Genomic DNA, 21,112 nt, shown 5'->3' with positions numbered 1-21,112 from the left:
GTTCCCGTGTACGCATGCACGCAGCGGCAGCTACCGCGGGCCCTTTTAAAGGCAGCCGAAGCATATTCTTCTAGCTTACACTGCAACAGCAGCATCTATCAAGATCTTCTCACCTTCTGCAAGCTGAGCTCTGGATCACACTGACCTTTCAAGGCGTATCAGTGGCCGCGCTGAGGGAGTAGTAAATTGTGAATTCTGATTAGCCACCACCATGCTCGTGAGGAGCGCCTCCACGCCGGTCCTCGGCGCGCTGCTCCCGCCGGGCTGCCAGTCGCCGGCGGTCTCCTCCCCGGCCGTCCACTTCCCCGAGTCGCCGGCGGCCGCCTACCACCCGCCGGCCATCTCCTGCCACCTGGCCGGCCACGGATCCGGATCCGACCACGAGCGCTCGCTCGGCGCCGGCTCCGGCATGCGCCGCACCAGCTCGGAGGGTAACCTGTCCTCCCTGGCCAGCCGCGCGGACGACCACCACCACCTCCTCCCGCCGCCCGGCAAGTGCGCGCCGCGGCCGCGGCCGGTGCCGCTCGAGACCATCCAGTCCTTCACGGACCGGCGGGCGTCCACCGATGACGAGGACGAGGAGGAGGAGGACGACGACGATTTCGAGGCAGCGGAGCGCGAGCTGAGCTTCGGGCAGTTCAGCGGCTTCGTCGGCGGCGGCAGCACGTACTCGCACGAGCACCCGCTGTTCCTCGCCAGGGGCCTCGGGATCGACCGCCTCGGCTCGGGCCTCCTCAGCGCCGACGACGGCGTCGGCGGGTTCGGTGGCAGCGGCGGCGGTGGCAGCAACCTGGTCACTTCTGGCAACGGAGGGGACCGGTCCGGCATCGAGATGCATTACAAGAAGATGATCGAGGAGGACCCCTGCAACGGCCTCTTCTTGAGGAACTACGCGCAGTTCCTGTACCAGGCAAGCGCCAATCCCATCTGTTCTACCGTCAATTTGGGAATTCAACAGATCTTGGACAGAACAGAGCAACATTTGTTTTCTGACGGCAGCTGCGCGTTCAATTTCAGGTGAAAGGGGATTACCGGAGGGCAGAGGAGTACTACTCCCGCGCAATTCTCGCCGACCCAGACGACGGCGAGCTCCTGTCGGAGTACGCCAAGCTGGTCTGGGACGTGCACCGCGACGAGGAGCGCGCGTCCAGTTACTTCGAGAGGGCAGCCAAAGCTTCGCCGGAGAACAGGTAAAGCTTACACCTTTACCCCCTCATCACTTGGATCTGTTTCGTATCGCCAGCATAGTTTCTGATCACCGGTTCCGTCCACGGATGCAGCCATGTCCTCGCCGCGCACGCCGCGTTCCTGTGGGACACGGAGGACGCCGACGTGCCGGAGGAGAGCGGCATCGGCGCGCTTGGCTACGTGGGGTTTGCTCCTGCTCATTCGTCTCTGGCTTCGGCAACAACCTGAACTGAATAGAGTCGCTGCCTGTCTCTGAATCAAGCTAGCATTATAGTCTCTGTTCGTTTCAGTAGCTTGATTAATAATATTAGCTTCAACAATGAGCAAGCAGATCCCGGATTCTGTTAAATTTCTTCTTTATCCTTAAGCGAAGATGCGAAGCTAGCCTGCTGTTATATAGAAGGCCCAGTTGTTCGAGTCGAATGGCGGTGTAGACATGAGATGATTAGACTTCGTTTACTGTCGTGCTGTGTTTGTTAAATGTTGATGTCTTGATGATCTGCTGCTGCTGGATATGATTAAACCAGTACTAGTAACATGATATGAATACTCTGCCATTCGGTTCGACCTCAAATGGACTCGCAGTTCATATTTTCAGAAGAAATTTGGCAACCTGTAGAACGCAAACGCCTTGCTCCGTCCGACATGCCGGGACTGATGTTTATTCTTAGAGAATGGAATTGTTTCCGCCTCTGGAACACACACCAAAAGATGCTTCTCCATGTTACTCGTGTATTCTGAATTTCTGAACGAGATGAGCTAGTTGATGTGGCTGTATTATCCCGTTGGGCTTTGGGTTGAAGCCGGCCCATTAAGAATTTAATAATAATAATCAGTTTTTCTAATTCTCTCCCGTCGCCGTATCCTCCTTGTTCTCTGTCTCATCGACGGCCGTTAGTTGGTTCTAGGATCGTGGCTGCCCTTGTCGTCTGATTCTGGACACCCGCCGCCGTTCAGCGTGCCGCCTCCTGCTCGGGTTTCGTGGTTGCCGCCGCGCGACCCCCGCCTCTGAGCAGGAACCCATCGCCGCCTCTACCACCAGTCCACCACAGCGCACGCTGCTGATCTTGATTGGCGTGAAGGGCAGGAGTCTAAGGCCCAATTTGCCTCTTTTTTTTTATCGGTAATGCGACCCTGGCTTTTTCGCTCATTCATGTGTTTGTGTTTCGGCTTGATGGAATCCATGTATGAAATCTAGTTTTCTGTTGTCGATTTCATGTTCAAAATCTAATTTCTCTGTCGATTTCATGTTCGGAATCTTTTGTTTTTGTGGATGTATATACATGGGATTATTTCGTTAATCATGTCGAGTTGTACATAGTTGGTCAAAATCTAACCCTGCTGAGAAACGTTAAGGAAGGATTCTTAAGCTGTTGACATGTCACTTAAGTTCAGGAAGCCAGTAGCAAAAGCTGGATGATGATCTCACGGAACCAAGCTATACACCAGATAAATTTGTGCTCTTTCCGAAATGATGAACGTCTTCAACAACCACTGATGGAGGTTGCGGCCAGAGATTTTGCAGAGCTGCCACGGGACATCCTGATGGATATATTTTCTCTTCTGTCTGCTGCTCCTGGAACTCGCCGTATGCCAGCACATGTAGATTTGGGCGGTACAAATGGCCCCAAACACCTTGCCTCATCTACCCCTCTGAATCTGCTGGTGATAATATTGCTTTCCTCTACAGCCTTGCGGACCCATCCACAGAAGGTACCTGATTGGATCGTCACTTGGGTGGTTGGTTACTGCTGATGAGCGTTCTGAGATGCACCTTGTCAATCCGGTCACTAGTGAACAGATCTCCCTCCCATCTGTCATCACCATTGAGCAGGTGACGCCCATTTTTGACGAAACAGGTGTAGTTTGTAAGTATCGTTTCTCACAGCACACGGCAAACTCAGTTGTTGGACCACCTGCAACATGTTCTTTAAGCAAATTACGGGACTGCCTCTTTCATGAGGCACTTCTATTTTATGATGCATCTGCAAGAAGCTATGTCGTAGTGTTGATCCACAATCCATCTGGGCAGCTTTCATTTGCTAGGTTAGGGGATGAGAGGACCACACTCAAATTTTGATGACTGCATCTATAAGGATGGTCTATTGTATGCAGTGACATTACTTGGTGAAATTATCGCCTTTGATCTCAGCGGGACCGTGGTCACAACAAAGATAATTATGGACAGGAAGGATAAATATGGGAATGAGAGAGTTTACATTGTTCAGGCTACATGGGGTGATTTGTTGCTAGTTCGCAGACCAGAAGTTTGGATAGAAGAAGCACCAGCTGAGCATGGGCATGCATGTACCGACCAGGAAACATTTGAGAACAGAACTTGGAGAATTGCGATATATAAAGTTTGCATTGCTTCCAGAAAACTAGAGCAAATAAATAGCTTAAACGATCATGTCTTGTTTCTCGGGCATGAGTTTTTTTTACGGTACACAATACTACTACTTAGTGGTATATAGTATATACATAAGATCTAACTGTTCATTATTAAGGGTAATTTAGTAATCGTTACATTGTGAAAAGTGATATTTCAAATGGAATGGTCTTTTAAACTTTCTGCTGGTGTCAAAAATAAAATTATAGTGATACCATTTGTGTTCGTTTACCATGATATCCTTATACTACATATATTACTAATGTATACTACCCATACCACGTGTGAAGGTTTCAGTAGTATACAATTAATCTTGACCGTCGGATGTTTTTATACTAGTCCTTTTCGATACAGTATAGCCTAGTATTGTGTACCGTAAAAGAGCTCCTCGGGCATAACCAAACCAATCACTTTGTGTCGATGCTGAGGAATATCCACAGGTGAAACCAAATCATGTCTATCTCACTGATGACTCCAAGTCCGTGTCTATGAAGCGCAGGTTGCATTGCCGCCTTGTTATTGGCATCCTTAACTTGGAGACCAAGATCATGGATGAAATTGTATCTCCCCGGCCATAGTCCAACTGCATGGCTCCTTTGTTCATCATACCAAACCCCCAGAAAGATGGATTGCATTTCATCAGAGTTAAATACAACATCCATTGTAGTATTATAGGGGCTATTTTGAAGAGGAGCTTGCTTGTGAAAGATTTAGTTCAGAGTTTGAACTAAATCCAAAGTACTGTGCCTCTTCTGGTTTGAACAATAGTAGGTAAGGTCCTCTTTGTACTGGGAGAACTGATTAGTTACTTGTTGCATAAATTGGTATTGGAACTGAGTACTCCCTGGTGGTGGCAGCAACTTGGTGACGTCTGGCAACAGAAGGGATTGGTTCGGCATCAAGATGCATTACAAGAAGATGATCGAGGAGTACCCTTCAACGGCCTCTTCTTGAGGAACTATGTGCAGTTACTATACCAGGGAATCAGCAGTCTCATTTGTTCTTCAGATCTTGCAAGAAAAGGAGCAACATTTCTGACAGCTGAGTGTTCCACCTTCAGGTGAAAGAGGATTTCCGGAGGGCAGAATACTACTACTACTAGTCTGTCATCTCCGAATCACCGCAAGCTAGCATGATCGTAGTCTGTGTTTGTTTCAGTAGCTTACTAATAATACTAGTCAACATAGGGCTGGTGCAGCCTGTGTGTACTTATTTAGCTACAACAATGAGTAATCAGATCCCAAGTTTTCTCTCGGAGCTTCTCCGTTAGTTTCTGTATATGCTTATGTGAAGATGCAAAGCTAGCCTGCTGCTATACAGAATACAGACAAGGTTCATTTGTTATTGTCGTGCTGTTTTCGTTGATGGATGTGGTTGCAACAATACTAGATACTAAGGCTCTGTTTGGCATGGCTCCAACTCCGGGTGGAGCTGTTCCACTCTAGAACTTTAAATGGAGCCAGCTCCGCTCCAAAACTCCAAAACAAAAATGGGGTGTTTGGCTAGATGGGTGCTCTCAGCTCCAAAAAGATCGATTTCAGTGTGGATTGCCATTGTTGCCCCCCAATTAAGGCCCCACTTGTCATCCTCTCTATCCCATCTTCTTCTTCCCCTTTTTCCACTGCACTGTACCGCACACGGGAGACCTTCCACGGGCGGCGGGGTGGGCGGCAGGCTGGGCAGCGACGGGCGCGACGACGGGTGACAACGGGCGACGGGCGCGGCGACGGGTGACAACGGGTGACGGGCGGCGACGAGCGGCGGGGTCGGTAAGCCACGGGGGCGGCGACGGGCGGGGCTCTAGCGGTGAGCGGGGCTCGGGAGAATAGAAGGGAGAATAGAATGAAACGTTTTTTGTAACCAGTGGCATTAGTGGGTAATTACCCACCAACTCCACGAGGAGATTCAAAAGAGAGATTTCTGGAACAGCAAAAGAGGTGCTCCAAAACTCCACCTCCATTTGCACTGCAGCTCCATGGAGTTGGCAACTCCATGGAGTTTTGGAGTTGGGATGTTTGGCTAAATTTTTTGATAGAGTTGCTGGAGTTTTGAAGTTTAGGAGTGGAGCTGTGCCAAACAGGATCTAAGGACACTTCTTCCAATAGGTTCACCCCCAAATGCTCACAATTTTCAGAAGAAAATTGGCGACCTGTCGAACACAAACACCTTGCTGCGCCCTACATGCCCGACTGATGATGTTTCTTCGGGTTACTCACATTCTGAATTTCTTTGCCGTTATACGGTATAACGACATACTAGACCACATAAATTCACGGCATAGACAGCAAAATACATGGCACTCAAAAACCAAAACCATGTTCCTCGAGACCTTCACACTCCAGCACACTGCTCAATTCTGAAGCAAACTTCACAAAGCCAATGGTTTGCAACTCAATAGCGTTCTAGGCAATGTATTTGGCGAAAAGCCTCTGTTTGGAAGTGCAAGACATGAGAAGAAACATATTATTTAATATTAGTTGCTGCATCTGAGAGTGCAGATAGAAGCTGATACAGAAGAAGCACAAAATACTTCCTACACTAGTCAAATATCTCTATTTCGTCAAGATCAAACGAAACCGAACTCAAGCAGATGAGAAAACAAACTGTGCTTGAAATTGGTCCAACGAATTGTGCTTGAAATTGGTCCAACGAATTGTGCTTGAGATTAGACTGCCAGCCCACTCAAAGGTCTTTAACAATTTCAATGCCCATGGAGTTAGCTGTCCCAATGATGGATTTGCATAACGCCTCAATTGACATGTGCTTGCAGAATGGATCAGACTGCTTCAGTTTTGCAATCTCATACACATGGCGAAGAGTCAGGGATGACACTGCGTTGTGGCCTGGCCGGCTGCTGGCAGTCTCAATGCCTGCAGCTTTCTTCAGAAACCATGAAACTGAAGGAGACTTGACTACAAACTCGAAAGTACTATCCTTGTAGGCAGTCAAAGTAACTTGCATTGGAGTATCTGCCTTGTACTTCTGTGTCCTGGCATTGAAATCTTTGCAGAATGCCATCAAATTAAGCCTATAGAAACCCAGAGCTGGTCCAACTGGTGGTGCTGGACGTGCAGCGCCAGCAGGAACTATAAGACGGATTGTTGCTAGAATTGGTTTTCTTGCCACCGCATCTTTGAGAGTTGCCATATTACTGCTTTTCAGATCTGCAATAAAAGTTTTGTTTCAAATTGCCAGCAGTTGCACAGAGCAATCTGAATGAAGCACAAACTATGACCATTACAACAAAAGTGTTCTCGGCAATACAAGAGTGTTCTATATAAATTCAGTGTTTTCGTTCACCTTCTTGGATGCTTTGTTCACATGAAGCGGGTTACTTTATGCGAAGTAAATGTCACAAAAACTACCATTCATCTAAAATTGCATGGATACCAGGAAATTAAGACCAACATGCCTCTTGGGAAAAGTATCTATTTTTAACTTCTGTGAAAAGGGCTAGGTAACAAAATATGTTCCAAAATGACAAGTACAGACTTAAACGCCTCCAATCATTGCTCTAAAGCTGAAATACCCATGCAGTAAATGAACCACAGCACGAAGGCCAGCTAAGTTCCAATGATTTGCAATGATAATAGGTCACTTTTCGTGGCTATAGGCTTGTGACATTCTTACCTTGAAAATACTGTAATTCCAACTTAAGGAAAAAACAACCTCAAATGAGGCACGGCAGTATCCAAGTAACAGTCTACACTATAAATGTCTACTGATCTTTTATCAGTATCTTAAGACAAAACAAAGAAGCTTCATCACTAGTTACAAGGAAGTTCAATAAGCATATCGCCTTTAATTAGGATCGGCAAGTTGGACAGACACAGAAAATATTTTCAGAGATGAACAGGATTTAACTTCAAACGTACAGGCACAGTCTACGAGTAAGAAATGCAGTATCATGCCATGGCAAACAACAGAGCTGTCTATAAAAACCAAAAATCCTCTGCAGCTTCAGTTCAATGCAATTCTAGAAATCCTCTTAATAGGCCAAAAAAACCGTCCGACTCTCACTGTGGAACTAGGGTAATGAATGGGATTTCAGGATACTTCAGACTTGAACAAAACAACTACAAAGTATAGACAATAATTGGTGCAAACATATAAATCATGGTAACAACCGAAATTTTCAGAGAAGGGAGATCTTCTGTGTTTACGCACACTACTGTCCCAATCTTCTATCAAGACATTGAACATTTTTAAACTTGCTAATCAGGACGCATGCAGCGTAACCTTGTAGTCAGGAAATTTCCTAGAACAAAGCATGAACAGACTTAACATTGGGCATTGGGGTTTAGTTAAACCCTTAAAAGCTTTATCACCACCAAGCAGCAATCGAATCCTAACCAACCGGATAGCTTGGAGTATCTAACTATCCTTTCCCAGAAAAAAAGATTTCGCGCAACAATTGGAAAACCCCATCCAAGCAAGGGCTTCCTCACCAAGGAATGAAACTTCTCCATTCCCAGAAAAGAAAAAAGATTCCGCGCAACAATTGGAAAAACTCATCCAAGCAAGTTAGGGCTTCCTCACCAACGAATGAAGAAATCAGTAAGTCTGGATGGATCTCCACTCCACGCCAGACTGCCAGAGGCCGCCAACGAGCGGATCTCCACTCCACGCCAGAGGCCGCCCACGAGCAGGGAGGCGGCGGGATGCTTCGATCTGGAAGGAGTTGCCGAGTTGGAAGTTGGAACGAGGTCGGGCAGGGAGTTGAGTTGGGCCGCCTGGGCCTGCGATGCGTACCTTGGTGGGTTGGTCAGGCCCATGTTCTCGTGACGTTCCTTCGGCTAACACACAGATTACAACTTCTATCACCAGTTTAGATAATTTCGACAACTTACGAAATACATCCAAATACAACTTTAGATAAAATTTTAGATTTTGATTTGGCTGGGGTGCGCCAAGCTCAAGCAATAGTGCAACGCTAGAGCGACACGTAAGAATCCAAATAGCAAGCTATTTTAACGGACCCTTCCCCATAAAAAATAAATTTAATATCATTGTGGGCACGTGTCCCACATATCAGATATTAAACTGATAAGAACAGATACTACACTTGATCTTAGCCAAAAGGCCGAGAAAGGTATGAGTTACCACGCCGGCGTGGCCCTTCTTTTGTACGCGCTCCGTCGCCCTCGCAACTCTAGGCAGGCGATGTGGTACTAATAATGCTCCACAAGTAATGCAGAGGGCGCGCGGAAGCCAAACCCGAGCCGCATTATCCTGTTATTAAGCTTTGCAATCGGCCCATTAAGGAGTCCAGAGTTTGGAGCACAGTCGAGCAAGGAACGACGACAAGTCGACAGCAGAAAAGGAAGGAGGAGTCCCTCCGAGCCCGTAATCCGTATCCGACACGAAGACTGATGCGAAATCTGATTGGCTGTTCTGCCATAAGAGATACCCTTGATTGCTCTTTCCTTTGCTGACTGCAGAGGCGGCTTAGACCTCCTCAATCATGTCTGCTCTCTGCAGGAGTGAGTTCACCTTGCAGGCGCTTGGTGAGTACATCCAGATGACAAAAACATCAACAGGTGAATGAATGATCTGACGAAAATTCACGTGTTGCCTTGGTTACTTAGATTAAGAAGTAATGGTGCTGTCAACTTTCACGGATTTCTTTTTTTTTTTGCCTTGGTTACCAAGTAAGTGAACTTCAAAAGCAGTGACCTTTGTCCACACAATACAATTCTCTCTCAAAAACTCAAACGAGAGCAGCGAGCCAAATGATCGATGGTGACATGGCGTGCTGCAAACATGATGCCAACTACACAAATATCACAAATGAAGAATATATTGCAGCGAGGATCCGTGATATCCAATAGCAGAGAGAAATGACAATGATATCTCTGATGCTAATGTAAAAATGTTTGTTGTAAACACTGAGCAGAGGAGCATCATTGGCAGATAGATGAAAGAAGCCATCAAGAGCAGCGCAGGACTATTACAAAGAGGTGAAGTGTGCAACACACAAGAAAACTATTACAGTGCATTCCATTGCTGCACAAGATATAGCTGAATTGTACACAGGGGAAGGCTGGGGGTTCCTTTTAAAAAATACGGAATGATTGAGTTCCCCGATTGGTTACGAAAGCAAACTGAAAGTTCAATTGACGTCTTTCTCCATGTTGCTACTGTCTCCAATAGTCCAATCTTGTGCTCTAAGGTAGACTCATTTTCCATCTAGAGTAATCAGGTATCACCAAACATAACACTGTTGACTTGAACAATGCTAATGTCTGAAATGGGCTCGATGGGCCGCTCCTCTTCCATTGCAGGAGAAAACGCCACGCGCTCCCGACTGTTCTCATCTGTGAATTAATAAGGGTAAGAATCATTACAACCAGAACATGTTAACGATATGTTGACCACACGAATGAGGAAAAGATCAAAAGAATTGAGTCTCACCGAAGATGGTACCAAAGGAAGTCGGGGGAGGAGTGGCGAGGAAGTTGAGACCCATGTAGATGACCATGGACAGTGCCAATGCCACAATCACGAACGATGGGACCGCCAAGGCCCAGTACCTGAACGACAGAAAACACACAGCAACCAAGCAAGCCTGCAATAAGCTACAGCAGGACACATCCATCCATCCAAATTGAACTGACGCGATAACTACAAGCAACAATGCTACCGCCGCCACGCATTTCTGAACTTCAGGTTTCATTTCAATTTATCCGAATCCGATCGTTTGGTGTCTATTCCAGTGCTGACGGCACAAAAATCAGAGCGAGCTACAACCAAAAAGGACAGAAAAAGTTCATGGGCAGCAGGATGAGCAGACAAGCGGCACATACTTGCTAGGGTAGTAGGTGACGCCGAGGGAGCGGAGGCAGGGCTCCGGCGTGTAGGCCCAGGCGAGGTAGACGGCGGTGGCGATGACGGTGGTGATGGATCCGACGAAGCCGTACACCTCCGACGGCTTGGGGCCGTGGTCGCGGGCGGCGAAGGAGGGGGACCTCGAGGAGGGATCCCAGTCGCGGTGGGGTCGGCGGCTGACCGTCCGCCTGGGTCTGCGCACCACCAGCGACGGCGACGCCGGCGACCACTCCCTCGTCCTCCTCACCCCATCGTCCATTTCGGCAAACAGTGAAACGCACGCGGCAGGGTAGGATAGGAAGAACTGGACTTGGGACGGGCCGGGCCGCTTCGTGCCACATGCTAACAGTATGGTGGCCCGTTTCGTGCCGCGCCTTATGGGAATTATTTTTTATTTTTTATTTTTTATTTTAGCATTTTGCAAAAATATATAGTTGATGAAAAAATTATAAAATTAGGCAATTGAATTTTAGATCTGAAACTTGTGTCGATTATTTGAGTACCGACATCAAATGAAAAAAAATTTAGCTAAAATGACTGATTTATTGTAAGAGAAAAATAATGTTGGGTGGAGCCGGCTGAATAACCTGAACCGACGGACCTCTTCTCGCCCTCCCTCCACCTCGTCGGCGCAGGCGGCCAGCCAACCTCGCGGTTCCATTGCACCGCGCTCCTGCCGCGTGCCGAGCACCCATCCCTCGCCCGCCCTCCGGCTCTCCGACACCCCCCACATCCTCCTCCTCCTCCGTGGACGCACGCCTCGACTTCTTCTCTCGCACGGGGTCATTGCCCGCCTCCTTCTCCACTCAGTTACTGGAACTGGAGGTGGAGATCTGCTGGGACTTGAATTTACTTCTTTTGTTCGGTAAGTAAAATCCTTAGCTTTGCTTTGTTCTTTTGTTCTTGTCTGAGTCTCCCCTTCCTCTGATGTGAGCAATCGAACCTTTCGGAGATGGATGTTCCAATCTTCCATGTTGCTGCGATTTTGGTTGCTGCTAATGGTTTCCGCTCGCGCCGCCGCCGCCTCCGCAAGCCCGCTCGCTCCTGCGCCGCCGAAAACCTTGCCTCCTCCCAGAACTGGCGCGCGCGGGGGGGAAATCAGCGGGAACGGGGATATGCGCGCGGGAAAGGGGGCGATTGGGGAGGAGGGGAGACGCGGAAATATGAGGGCAGCCGGCGGAGTTTTTCGGGTTCCTCTATTTTTTCGGAAGAATTGGGGTGCTGTTGGAGCTATATTTTTTGTGTTTTTTCTCCCTAAATAAGGTTTAGCAAATTGGAGGCAATAAAAACTCTTGGAGTTGCCAGACTTTCGTCTCCCTTCCGTCTCCTCCTCGTTCTCTGTCTCGCACTCTCGCTGCGCAGTTCGCCTCCCAAAGTCCCCAACTCTCCATCTTTTTTTCTGAGGCGTCTCTCTCGGTCTCTCCACATCCGGTGCGGAAGCGTAGATCCACGCCCGTCAGTTTGGTTTCACCACGCGGTTATCGCCTTATTCCTAGGCTTGTAGCCGCGACACCTGCCGCCCTTCAGCGTGCCGCCTCCTGCTAGGGTTTCGTGGTTGCCGCCGCGACCCCCGCCCTGAGCAGGAACCCAGAGCACTGTGTTGGTTGGATTGATTAGCGTGGAGTGCAGAGACCCCCTTGGCCGATTTGCTGTTTTCTCGGTAAGGCGACCCTGGCTTTGTCGCTCGGTTCTATTTCGGCTTGATCGCATCAAATATAGTTTTTCTCTCGATTCCGTGTTCAAAATCTAGTTTTTCTGTCGATTCCGTGTTCAAAATCTATTTTTTTCTGTCGATTCCGTGTTCAAAATCTATTTTTTCTGTCGATTCCGTGTTCAAAATCTAATTTCTCTGTCGATTCCGTGTTCAAAATCTAATTTCTCTGTCGATTCCGTGTTCAAAATCTAATTTTTCTGTTGATTCCGTGTTCAAAATCTAATTTTTCTGTCGATTCCCTGTTCAAAATATTTTTTTGGTCGATTCCATGTTCAAATCTATTTTTTTTATGCCAGGGCTAGATTTTGACCAAAAGATATTTTTCTTTTCTTCAAACTCTACAACCCCCAAAAGGAGGAACTTTGGTACTCTATTTTCAGTTGGCTTCTCATCATCCTCTCACGTGTCACTATAAATGGCTGATATGCGATTTTCTTTCATCAATGCAGTTTTGCCGGGGGACTCTTCATAACGGCCTCGCAGAAACCTCCAGTCCTCAGTGTGTTCCATTCAAATTTGCAATGTTGCAAGTATTCCTGCAGAATAAATTCATCTTCCAAGAGTCATGGTTTTGCTCCAATGGATGCCAGTAGTAAAAGCTGGATAGTGATCTCATGGAACCTATCTATACACAAGAAAAATTTGTGCTCTTTCCGAAATGATGAATACCTTCAACAACCACTGATGGAGGTTGCGGCCAGAGATTTTTCAGAGCTGCCACAGGAAATCCTGATGGATATATTTTCTCTAATGGAGACACCTGATTTAGTGCGTGCGGGTTCTGTCTGCTGCTCCTGGAACTTGTCGTATGCCAGCATATGTAGATTTGGGCTGTACAAATGGCCCCAAACACCTTGCCTCATCTACACCTCTGAATCTGCTGGTGATAATATTGCATTTCTCTACAGCCTTGCGGAAAAGAGGACCTACAAATTAACTCTCCCAGAGCCACCCATCCACAGAAGGTACTTGATTGGATCGTCACTTGGGTGGTTGATTACTGCTGATGAGCGTTCTGAGATGCACCTTGTCAATCCGGTCACTAGTGAACAGATCCCCCTCCCATCTGTCATCACCATTGAGAATGTGACGCCCATTTATGATGAAACAGGTGTAATTTGTAAGTATCATCTCTCGCGTCACATGGCAGGCCATGCTCAAGTACTACCTTCGACAAGTCTTTTAAGAAAATTGCGGGACTTTCTCTTTCTTAAGGCATTTCTATTTTATGATGAATCTGCAAGAAGCTATATTGTAGTGTTGATCCATGCTCCAGTTGGGCGGCTTTCATTTGCTAGGTTAAGAGATGAGAAGTGGACACGGCTGCCACCACATGAAAATTTTGATGACTGCATCTATAAGGATGGTCTATTGTATGCAGTAACATTACTTGGTCAAATTATCGCCTTTGATCTCAGCGGGACTGTGGTCACAACGAAGATAATTATGGACAGGAAGGATAAATATGGAGTGGAGAGAGTTTACATTGTTCAGGCTCCATGGGGTGATCTGTTGCTAGTTCGCAGACCAGAAGTTTGGATAGACGAAGCACCAGCTGAGCATGGGCATGCATGTACCAACCAGGAAACATTTGAGAACAGAACTCGGAGAATTGTGATATATAAAGTTTGCATTGCTTCCGGAAAACTAGAACAAATAAACAGCTTAAACGATCATGTCTTGTTTCTTGGGCAAAACCAATCACTGTGTTTGAATGCTGAGGAATATCCGCAGTTGAAACCAAATAATGTCTATCTCACTGATGACGCTAAGAACGTGTCTATGAAGCGCAGGTCGCGTTGCCGCCTTATTATTGGCATCCTTGACTTGGAGACCAAGATCATGGATGAGATTGTATCTCCCAGGCCATGGTCCAACTGTATGGCTCCCTTGCTGATCATACCAAATCCCAGAAAGATGGACCCCCCCCCCCCCCCTCCCTAATGGATGAAGGGGCGGAAGAAGAGAGAGATGACCACCGGGCGGCTGCTGGCCTGCATGATCAGTGTTTGTACTAAATCGGAAGTATTGTGCCTCTTCTGGTTTGAACAGTTGTTTTTTTTTTGAACGTAAATGGCAGGAGCTCTGCCGCATCTTATAAGAAGAATAGAAGTTTTAGAACAGATTACATGCCTTGTTACATGATTGACAAATTACAGCTCATCACTCTTAATATGAGTTGATACAACATCTGCATTATTCGATCATAGGAGCTCCACACGCCGCTTGGCGCAGACCAATCTCATCTTTGATGAGGTAGAATACTTGCAACGTAGAGCATTGTTTTCCTTCGAATATTCTTCTGTTACGCTCTTTCCAAAGATTCCATGTGGTGTAGATGATCACCGCACCAGTTCGGCGTTTCTTTTCCTTGGCAACAGCAGCAATGGACATACACCACCAGTCCTGCAATTCCATATCACTTTGTGGAACCTGGACAAGTTCATTAGCCCAGTTAGCGACTTTGCTCCATACTTGTAGTGAAAATGTGCACCTGATACACATGTGTACTGCTGATTCAGCATCAGTCTGGCATAGTGGACATATAGGATTACATGGCCAATTCCTAGCTTGAAGTCTGTCAGCCGTCAACAATCTGTTCTGCATGAGCAACCAAGCAAAGAACCTATGTTTACCCTCTGTCTGTGCCTTCCAGATCGCTTGCGGCTTGAATTGGCAGTAAGATCCTGCAAACTGGGCGAGGTATGCACTCTTTGAAGTGTATTGGCCGTCAGTCGACCATCTCCATACAATTTCGTCAGGCATATCAGTAAGGACCACGTCCTGGACAAGATCCCAGAGCTCGATAAATTCAGCCATTTCGTTTACAGATTGCATTCTCCATAGGCCCCTAGTCCAGCTCTGATCCTGAAGCTCCTCCTGCACCGATCTGTTTTTACGCCATGCCAACTGGTACAGATTTGGTGCTATATCCCTAGGGGCTTTGCCATTAAGCCAGGAAGAGTTCCAAAATTGTGCCTTTTGTCCATTCCCCACTGTAACCGAGGTACTAGCTCTAAACAATTGCAAGTCGATGTCTGTGAACAGTTGTTTTGTAAGGCCCTCTTTCTATTGTGAGAACTGTTTGTTACTTGTTGCATAAATTGCTATTAGAACTGAGTACTAGTTCCAAAGTATTTATCCCTATTTCCTGTTGTTTTAACGATGGCATGCCTTTAACGATTATTAGGGTTATTTATTATTAGCAGTTGCTTGCTTCATCATTCTCTAATAATACTTTTGTTTTGGAATTACCTGTGGTGAATTGGCTGCCGCTAATTCGAGTTGAGTTGCCCATGTTTATGCGGATTGTCCTCGTTGTCGTGGGAATTTTTATAATCTTCGCTGTGGAGGTACTGAATAGAGTACCACTATGGTGCCCGTTGCCCGTTGGCATCGTGGCGCCGCCTCCGTTGCAGCCTCTTGGTCAGCGACACCGCGACAGCCACCACTGCAGTACTATTTCGAAAACGAAACTCCGAATCAGGTCTACCACTGCGGTACTATTTCGAAAACGAAACTTCGAATCGGGTCACAACTTTGGAATACTTGTAAAGTGCACGTGTCGCACGTGTTTTTAAAAGTATCTATTGAACATGTGTTTTAGATTTGTAAACATACATATAGTACCGTTTTTTTATTCTACTGATGTCAATGAAAAAGCCACGCAGTTTATCCAAGCAGTATAGCTTCGGCAGCAAACTTCAAAGGTACATCAATTGAAAACATGTGAGCTTTAATGGAATCTTGAAATGACCCTTATATTCTCGAGATGATACATTCTCGTAAAGGATGCTCCTTCCGGGTTGCCGTAACAGAATGGCAGGAAATGTAATAATTTATGCAAAACATTTGCAAAATGGGAATATAATAAATTTTAATGTGTTGATTATTATCTTAAATTTGTGCACGTTAGCAAAGGAATGTGATTAGTAGAGGGCACTCGAAAAAGAAAATTTTCTGTGCTTAAAATCAGTTGTTTTCTTTAAGCCTCACATGGACACAAATCGGGCCAAGATTGTTTCTCTGATGGAATTGCTAGATATGATGGCATATGTTAAGGATGTTGGAGGTATGCCCTAGAGGCAATCATAGAGATGATGATATTCCATTTGTATCCATGATTTGTATATTGTGTTCATTGAATATCCATTAAAGGCTACTTGAAATGATTTGCAATTATGTGAATTGTATGTGAAACTCTTTACTTGTATGGTTATTCTAAAGTTGTCCCTAGTCGGAGTTCATGTGAGGACACACATGAATATTAGACTAGCACATGTATTAGTTGATGACTATGTTTCACAAGTCATGGACATGGAGATGTTGAACTAATAATGTGGACACATGTGGAGACATGTGTTAGGACTGACCCAACACGAGAAGTAGTTCTCTCTTTAAAACAACATATACGCTTTGTCCTTAGACATGAGATTGTCGCATGTATTCTAGATGTGGATCGACCTACTTAGGGGCTATCAAACGCTACGCCGTAACAGGGTAGTTATAAAGGTAGCTTTCGGGTTTGTCAAGAAGCATGCTATGAGACATGGTCAATCAAGATGGGATTTGCCCCTCTCTGATTGAGAGTGATATCTCTGGGCCCCTCGAGTGATCGGATTCGAAAATGCATGGCCATGCTACGTACGGTTAAGAGTTAACCTACAAAGGGATTACGAATCACAGGATCGAGAAAGAGCGGTCAGCTTGAAGCTAGACCAAATATCGTGAGGCAAAGGGAATAGCATGTATATTATGTTGTGATGGTTCGTCTGATATGATCTTCGTATGCGTATAGGAGTTGGCACGTCTTGCTAGAGGCCGCTACCGACTATTGGGCCGAGTAGGAGTACTCGGGCCATGTCTATACGTATCCGAACCCATAGGGTCACACACTTAAGGGGCTGGAAGCCCAATTCGGATCTGATCCGAGTTGGATTAGGTTTAGGAGTGCTAATGGGCCTCGGATCCAGAGGCCCATCAGGAACCTCTATAAATAGAGGGGTGGGGGCGCCCTAGGGTTTACACCTTTTGGCTGAACACACTTGCCGTGCCTCCCACGCCCTCGCCTGTTGCAACTCGCGGATCTAGCAATCCGGCTTGCGACGCTTCCTCCCTGCACGTGTGGATACCTTGGAGGTGTTGCGCCTGCAGCACTTGGACGAGCCATCGACGAGCCGCCGACGAGCCACGACGAGCCGACGACGAGCCGCGGCACCGGAGGCGATCTTGCTGTGCACGTGGACGAGCTGCTGAGGAGCCGCTGGACGTGATCGACTACGTACGACTACGTTGTTCGACTACGTACGACTACGTGATCGTCTTCACTGCACCGACGCATATCTACATCTTCCGCACCAGTAGTGCGTCGAGTGGTAAACCCGTGATCCTTATACGGCAGTTCTTCCTGGTTATACGCGGTAGAAATTTTGATTTGCGCTAGCGTAGCCTACCTTGTATCCCAACAAAGGAGCAGAAGGCCCAAATGAGCGTTGGTTATAATTTAAGCTTAGGACAACTTAGGCGAGGATTGGATGCCACAGGCACTATATTTTGGTACTGTAGCGATTCCAATTCCAATATAATCTCTATCTCTACTCGTAAACAGCCCTTAAAAAAAGAGGCAGTTTTAAAACTTTCAATGTCATTCACAACCGCATTATGAAACTTGAACTCTATTAGTCAGTGCAGCTTCAAAAATCGGTTTCTAAATTCAAACTCTACAATTAGTCATTGCAGCCTCATTGTATCAGCACATTATTGACATATCCTCTTCACTTTTTCAAGCTCTCACACATCAGACCGCTTGATCAAAGAGACCAACTGTTGGCTGAAGCCTTAAAGTCATCGTAGACATCCTTTTTCCCTGCAGTGAGTCTCCACATTCAGTACTGGTTCTAGCTTGCCCAAATAAACCAAAAATTTTATTACACTAAGTACAACTATACATTACCAGTGTCTCAGTTTGATATGAGAATGAGATAACCAAACTTCAGATCTTCCATTTGTCAAGTACGAGATGCAATGCCATGTTCCTTGTTGTGCAGATAAAGTGACCTATATTGTTTTCACGACTACTGCAAAAAGGATATCAAAGGCACATTCTCTTGGAAACACAGAGCTGGAAAAAAAATAGAAAGTGAGATCATTTTGATACTGTTTAGCTGGTAGTATACCTGTGATCAACTGATCATCTTGATATTAACACCAAGGTTTAGTGCCCTTCGAATTGTTTCAACACTGTCATGTCTACTGTATAGTGGTATGTAAGTACACATGACTTAACATTTTTAAGCTATCTGAACTGAAATAAGTTGATTAGATTAATTCCTATTTAATGGGCAATGCTTTAAGAGGAGAATTTTGAACCAAAAAACGAAACTACATAAAAGGTTTTTTCTGTTATAGTCTATTCACAAGCATCCCAAAGGGCATCACTAAAACAGAATCCCAAAGTGACATGGCATCAGTAAAATAGCATCCCAGAGTGACATGGCATCAGTGAAATAAAGGCTCCTTATGCTCTCTGACTTCTAATTATATCTTATATGCTGCTGCTGCTGCTGCTTCAACACGCCTTTATTAATAGAGGCACATAATCAACAACAATGGATTTCGGATACTCATTTGGAGACACATAATGATAGCTGGTCTTATATCTGGGGGTCACCTTCCTTCTCCACAAAGATGGCTTACAAATCAATAATGGAAACTAGGACTGTCCACCCAGCATTCAGATGGCTATGGACGTCAAAATGTCAGAAAAACACAAAATCTTCTTCTGGCTACTACTCATGGACAGGTTAAACACAAGGGATATCCTAAGAAGGAAACAGATGGCTCTAGACTCATACAACTGCGAACTCTGCATCCTGCAGAAAAGAGAGACAATTTATCATTTATTTTTCTGCTGCAACTTTGCAAAAGCCTGCTGGAGAAGTATTGAGATTACGTATGTACACACCAGGCCGATTTGGAACATAATTGAGCAAATTAAAAGAAAATTGGGAGTATCGTTCTTTATGGAGGTTATAGTCTTACTGGCGTGGAGTATATGGACAACAAGAAATGATTGGATGTTCAAAAATGTTGATCCTCTCATCCTGTCTTGCAATGGGAAATTCATCTCAGAATTCAAAGACCTCTTGCTCAGGGCCAAACCAAGGCATAAACAACAAATGGAAGTCTGGATTCAATCTCTCTAGGCTATCTCCTTTCTTCTTTTCTGCTCTCTGTAATTGTTGTGGTCTCAGTTTCTTTTTCTCTTTCTTCTTCCTTTCTTTTTTCTTCTTCTACTCTTCTCCTTTCTTTTGCTAGGCTCATCCTGTCCGCTTCCTTTTTCCTCTGGATTCTGGTTCCTTCGTGTATTTTGGTTTTTATATAAATCTAATCAGTAGGGGTCCCAAACCCCTCCTGTTCTTATAAAAAAAAAAGGACTTGCCCTTGCCATCCCCACTGTCCCAGAGACGACAATGGGGAGGCCATCAGGGAACCAGCAAAGGCCATAGACGCATCCTGAGATGGCGTCGACAACCCGCTCGATGCTTGTCGATTGGATTGTGCAGCTTGCATACATATACAATGAGAAAAACAAAGACAGAGACAAATAATTAGGCATAGAGATTAGCCATTGAAATATATGCGCGATCGCAAGTAGTAAACTTATGTTGCAATCCGATCCTAAAGAGCAGATAAACAGCATGGACAGATCTGTGCAATCTTGAAGGAATAGAGATGCGCAGCCCAGCCGAAGGGTGGACAATGTCTTTGCCTAGATGCAAAGGACAACAAATAATAAAACAAACAGAAAAAAAAATGTTCCAGAGAGCAAAGTTAATTTCAACGTAGATGGAGAGCAGTAAGATGGATAGAATCACCTACATTCACGTTTTGATTAGTATGGTAGTAAATCAAATTTATAACATGGTATGCACAATATCCTGGAAGTGTTAACTGTTGTTTGTCTACCTAACCCCCTAAATACAACATAAAACTAATATCAGCTAAATTTAACAAACTCTGTACTGGAGGTACATAAATCCTAGCACCTTTAGGATTTGCACACGTATGCACAGACCAACAGTTCTATACTCAACTTTGAACTGGACCTAGAATATCTGGTTGAGTGCAGATCTTACGCAAGGCCATCAAAGCAAAACTCATCATATCTTATGTTAGCTTTTCGCATAAGAAGGCACCACTTCCGAAATCAGATCAAGTTTTCTAACCCTAGCTATTTCTAGTAGTACAGTACAATATAAAGTAACAGTAAGACAAATTTTATTGCGAGGAAGCTCAAAATATTCAGTGGATGTTTGTGCATTGGTCGCAGGCTCAAATCTTTACATATATGCACCAATTTGCTTGCGAAAAGGCATTAGAGATACCAGCTACATCCAAATCAGAAGCTCCAATTAGTACGACTGGCTAACAAAACCCTATTCCAGTAGAACTTTAAGCAGGCAATGATCAAAATGTGAATCCAGAATCTATAACCTAAGACTAAATAGTAGGGGTTGCAAGCATTCTATTTATCATGGAACTAACATGAGCAAGAACATCTACCAGCTGAAAGCCTCCAAATGCCATTGTGATACATGATCTTTCAAGCCCTACTTCAAAATTTGGAAAAACTGACCATCCGATTAGTATACTACCATTATATCCGATTAGTATACTACCATTGTGATACTTATTTGCTGACATATCTCCATATAGGTTGTCCCTCACTACCTCTCTCATATCAAATACCATGGGTCAAAGAAAAAATAAGATCAAATCTTAAATATGTCTGGGATAAAGGCAGTTTGACAGTCAATAAAAGTAATTAACTACTCAAACAGTAAATACATTAAAAACAAGTTCACTGTTTTCACTCTAGGATAAAGGTAACGTGGAAAAAAAAGGCAGCATGTCTTGCCAACCTATGTTTCCCTAAATTTTTTTAAAGCGACCAGACAATAAACTTTGCCTGTCAAAACATTCATTAACAT

At 45.3% G+C, this 21,112-nt stretch overlaps 4 protein-coding genes and 1 pseudogene across 5 annotated transcripts; 3 read left to right on the top strand and 2 right to left on the bottom strand.

The window, feature by feature from the left end:
- On the top strand, positions 1-1,965 carry LOC101781347. The gene is made up of 3 exons (XM_004985701.4): positions 1-910; positions 1,018-1,190; positions 1,281-1,965. The coding sequence occupies exons 1-3, from the start codon at positions 212-214 to the stop codon at positions 1,414-1,416; spliced, it is 1,008 nt and encodes a 335-aa protein (XP_004985758.1). The 5' UTR covers positions 1-211; the 3' UTR covers positions 1,417-1,965.
- A 704-nt stretch (positions 1,966-2,669) lies between these two features.
- On the top strand, positions 2,670-4,921 carry LOC111258483 (annotated as a pseudogene).
- A 1,092-nt stretch (positions 4,922-6,013) lies between these two features.
- On the bottom strand, positions 6,014-8,325 carry LOC101780941 (54S ribosomal protein L19, mitochondrial). Its single transcript, XM_004985700.3, has 2 exons — positions 8,117-8,325; positions 6,014-6,741 (listed from the first exon to the last, which is right to left on the bottom strand). Exon 2 carries the CDS (start codon positions 6,722-6,724, stop codon positions 6,260-6,262), a length of 465 nt encoding a protein of 154 aa, XP_004985757.1. The 5' UTR covers positions 6,725-6,741; positions 8,117-8,325; the 3' UTR covers positions 6,014-6,259.
- A 1,083-nt stretch (positions 8,326-9,408) lies between these two features.
- LOC101780538 (phosphatidylinositol N-acetylglucosaminyltransferase subunit P) lies at positions 9,409-10,709 on the bottom strand. Its single transcript, XM_004985699.2, has 3 exons — positions 10,384-10,709; positions 9,992-10,110; positions 9,409-9,894 (listed from the first exon to the last, which is right to left on the bottom strand). The coding sequence occupies exons 1-3, from the start codon at positions 10,662-10,664 to the stop codon at positions 9,776-9,778; spliced, it is 519 nt and encodes a 172-aa protein (XP_004985756.1). The 5' UTR covers positions 10,665-10,709; the 3' UTR covers positions 9,409-9,775.
- A 166-nt stretch (positions 10,710-10,875) lies between these two features.
- LOC101779601 lies at positions 10,876-14,242 on the top strand. Of its 2 annotated transcripts, none has more exons than XM_004985696.2 (2): positions 10,876-11,270; positions 12,569-14,242. In XM_004985696.2, the coding sequence occupies exon 2, from the start codon at positions 12,699-12,701 to the stop codon at positions 14,061-14,063; it is 1,365 nt and encodes a 454-aa protein (XP_004985753.1). In that variant the 5' UTR covers positions 10,876-11,270; positions 12,569-12,698; the 3' UTR covers positions 14,064-14,242. The 2 variants fall into 2 exon arrangements, with proteins under 2 accessions (XP_004985753.1, XP_004985754.1); XM_004985697.2 differs by lacking the exon at positions 10,876-11,270 and adding an exon at positions 11,282-12,065.
- The last annotated feature ends 6,870 nt before the right edge of the window (positions 14,243-21,112 follow it).

This window comes from Setaria italica, chromosome IX, assembly GCF_000263155.2.
Source record: "Setaria italica strain Yugu1 chromosome IX, Setaria_italica_v2.0, whole genome shotgun sequence".
NCBI lineage: Eukaryota > Viridiplantae > Streptophyta > Magnoliopsida > Poales > Poaceae > Setaria > Setaria italica.
The sequence above is the reverse complement of the archived record's forward strand: the minus strand, read 5'-3'. Positions and strand labels throughout refer to the sequence as shown.

Excerpts from the sequence above, each read along its gene's own strand:
- LOC101779601 (XM_004985696.2), top strand. The coding sequence starts at position 12,699 with ATGGATGCCAGTAGTAAAAGCTGGATAGTGATCTCATGGAACCTATCT.
- LOC101780538 (XM_004985699.2), bottom strand. The coding sequence starts at position 10,664 with ATGGACGATGGGGTGAGGAGGACGAGGGAGTGGTCGCCGGCGTCGCCG. Across the intron at positions 10,111-10,383 it reads GTCACCTACTACCCTAGCAA|GTACTGGGCCTTGGCGGTCC; the intron begins GTATGTGCCGCT and ends TCTGTCGTTCAG. Across the intron at positions 9,895-9,991 it reads TTCCTTTGGTACCATCTTCG|ATGAGAACAGTCGGGAGCGC; the intron begins GTGAGACTCAAT and ends ATTAATTCACAG.
- LOC101780941 (XM_004985700.3), bottom strand. The coding sequence starts at position 6,724 with ATGGCAACTCTCAAAGATGCGGTGGCAAGAAAACCAATTCTAGCAACA.
- LOC101781347 (XM_004985701.4), top strand. The coding sequence starts at position 212 with ATGCTCGTGAGGAGCGCCTCCACGCCGGTCCTCGGCGCGCTGCTCCCG. Across the intron at positions 911-1,017 it reads ACGCGCAGTTCCTGTACCAG|GTGAAAGGGGATTACCGGAG; the intron begins GCAAGCGCCAAT and ends GTTCAATTTCAG. Across the intron at positions 1,191-1,280 it reads AAAGCTTCGCCGGAGAACAG|CCATGTCCTCGCCGCGCACG; the intron begins GTAAAGCTTACA and ends CCACGGATGCAG.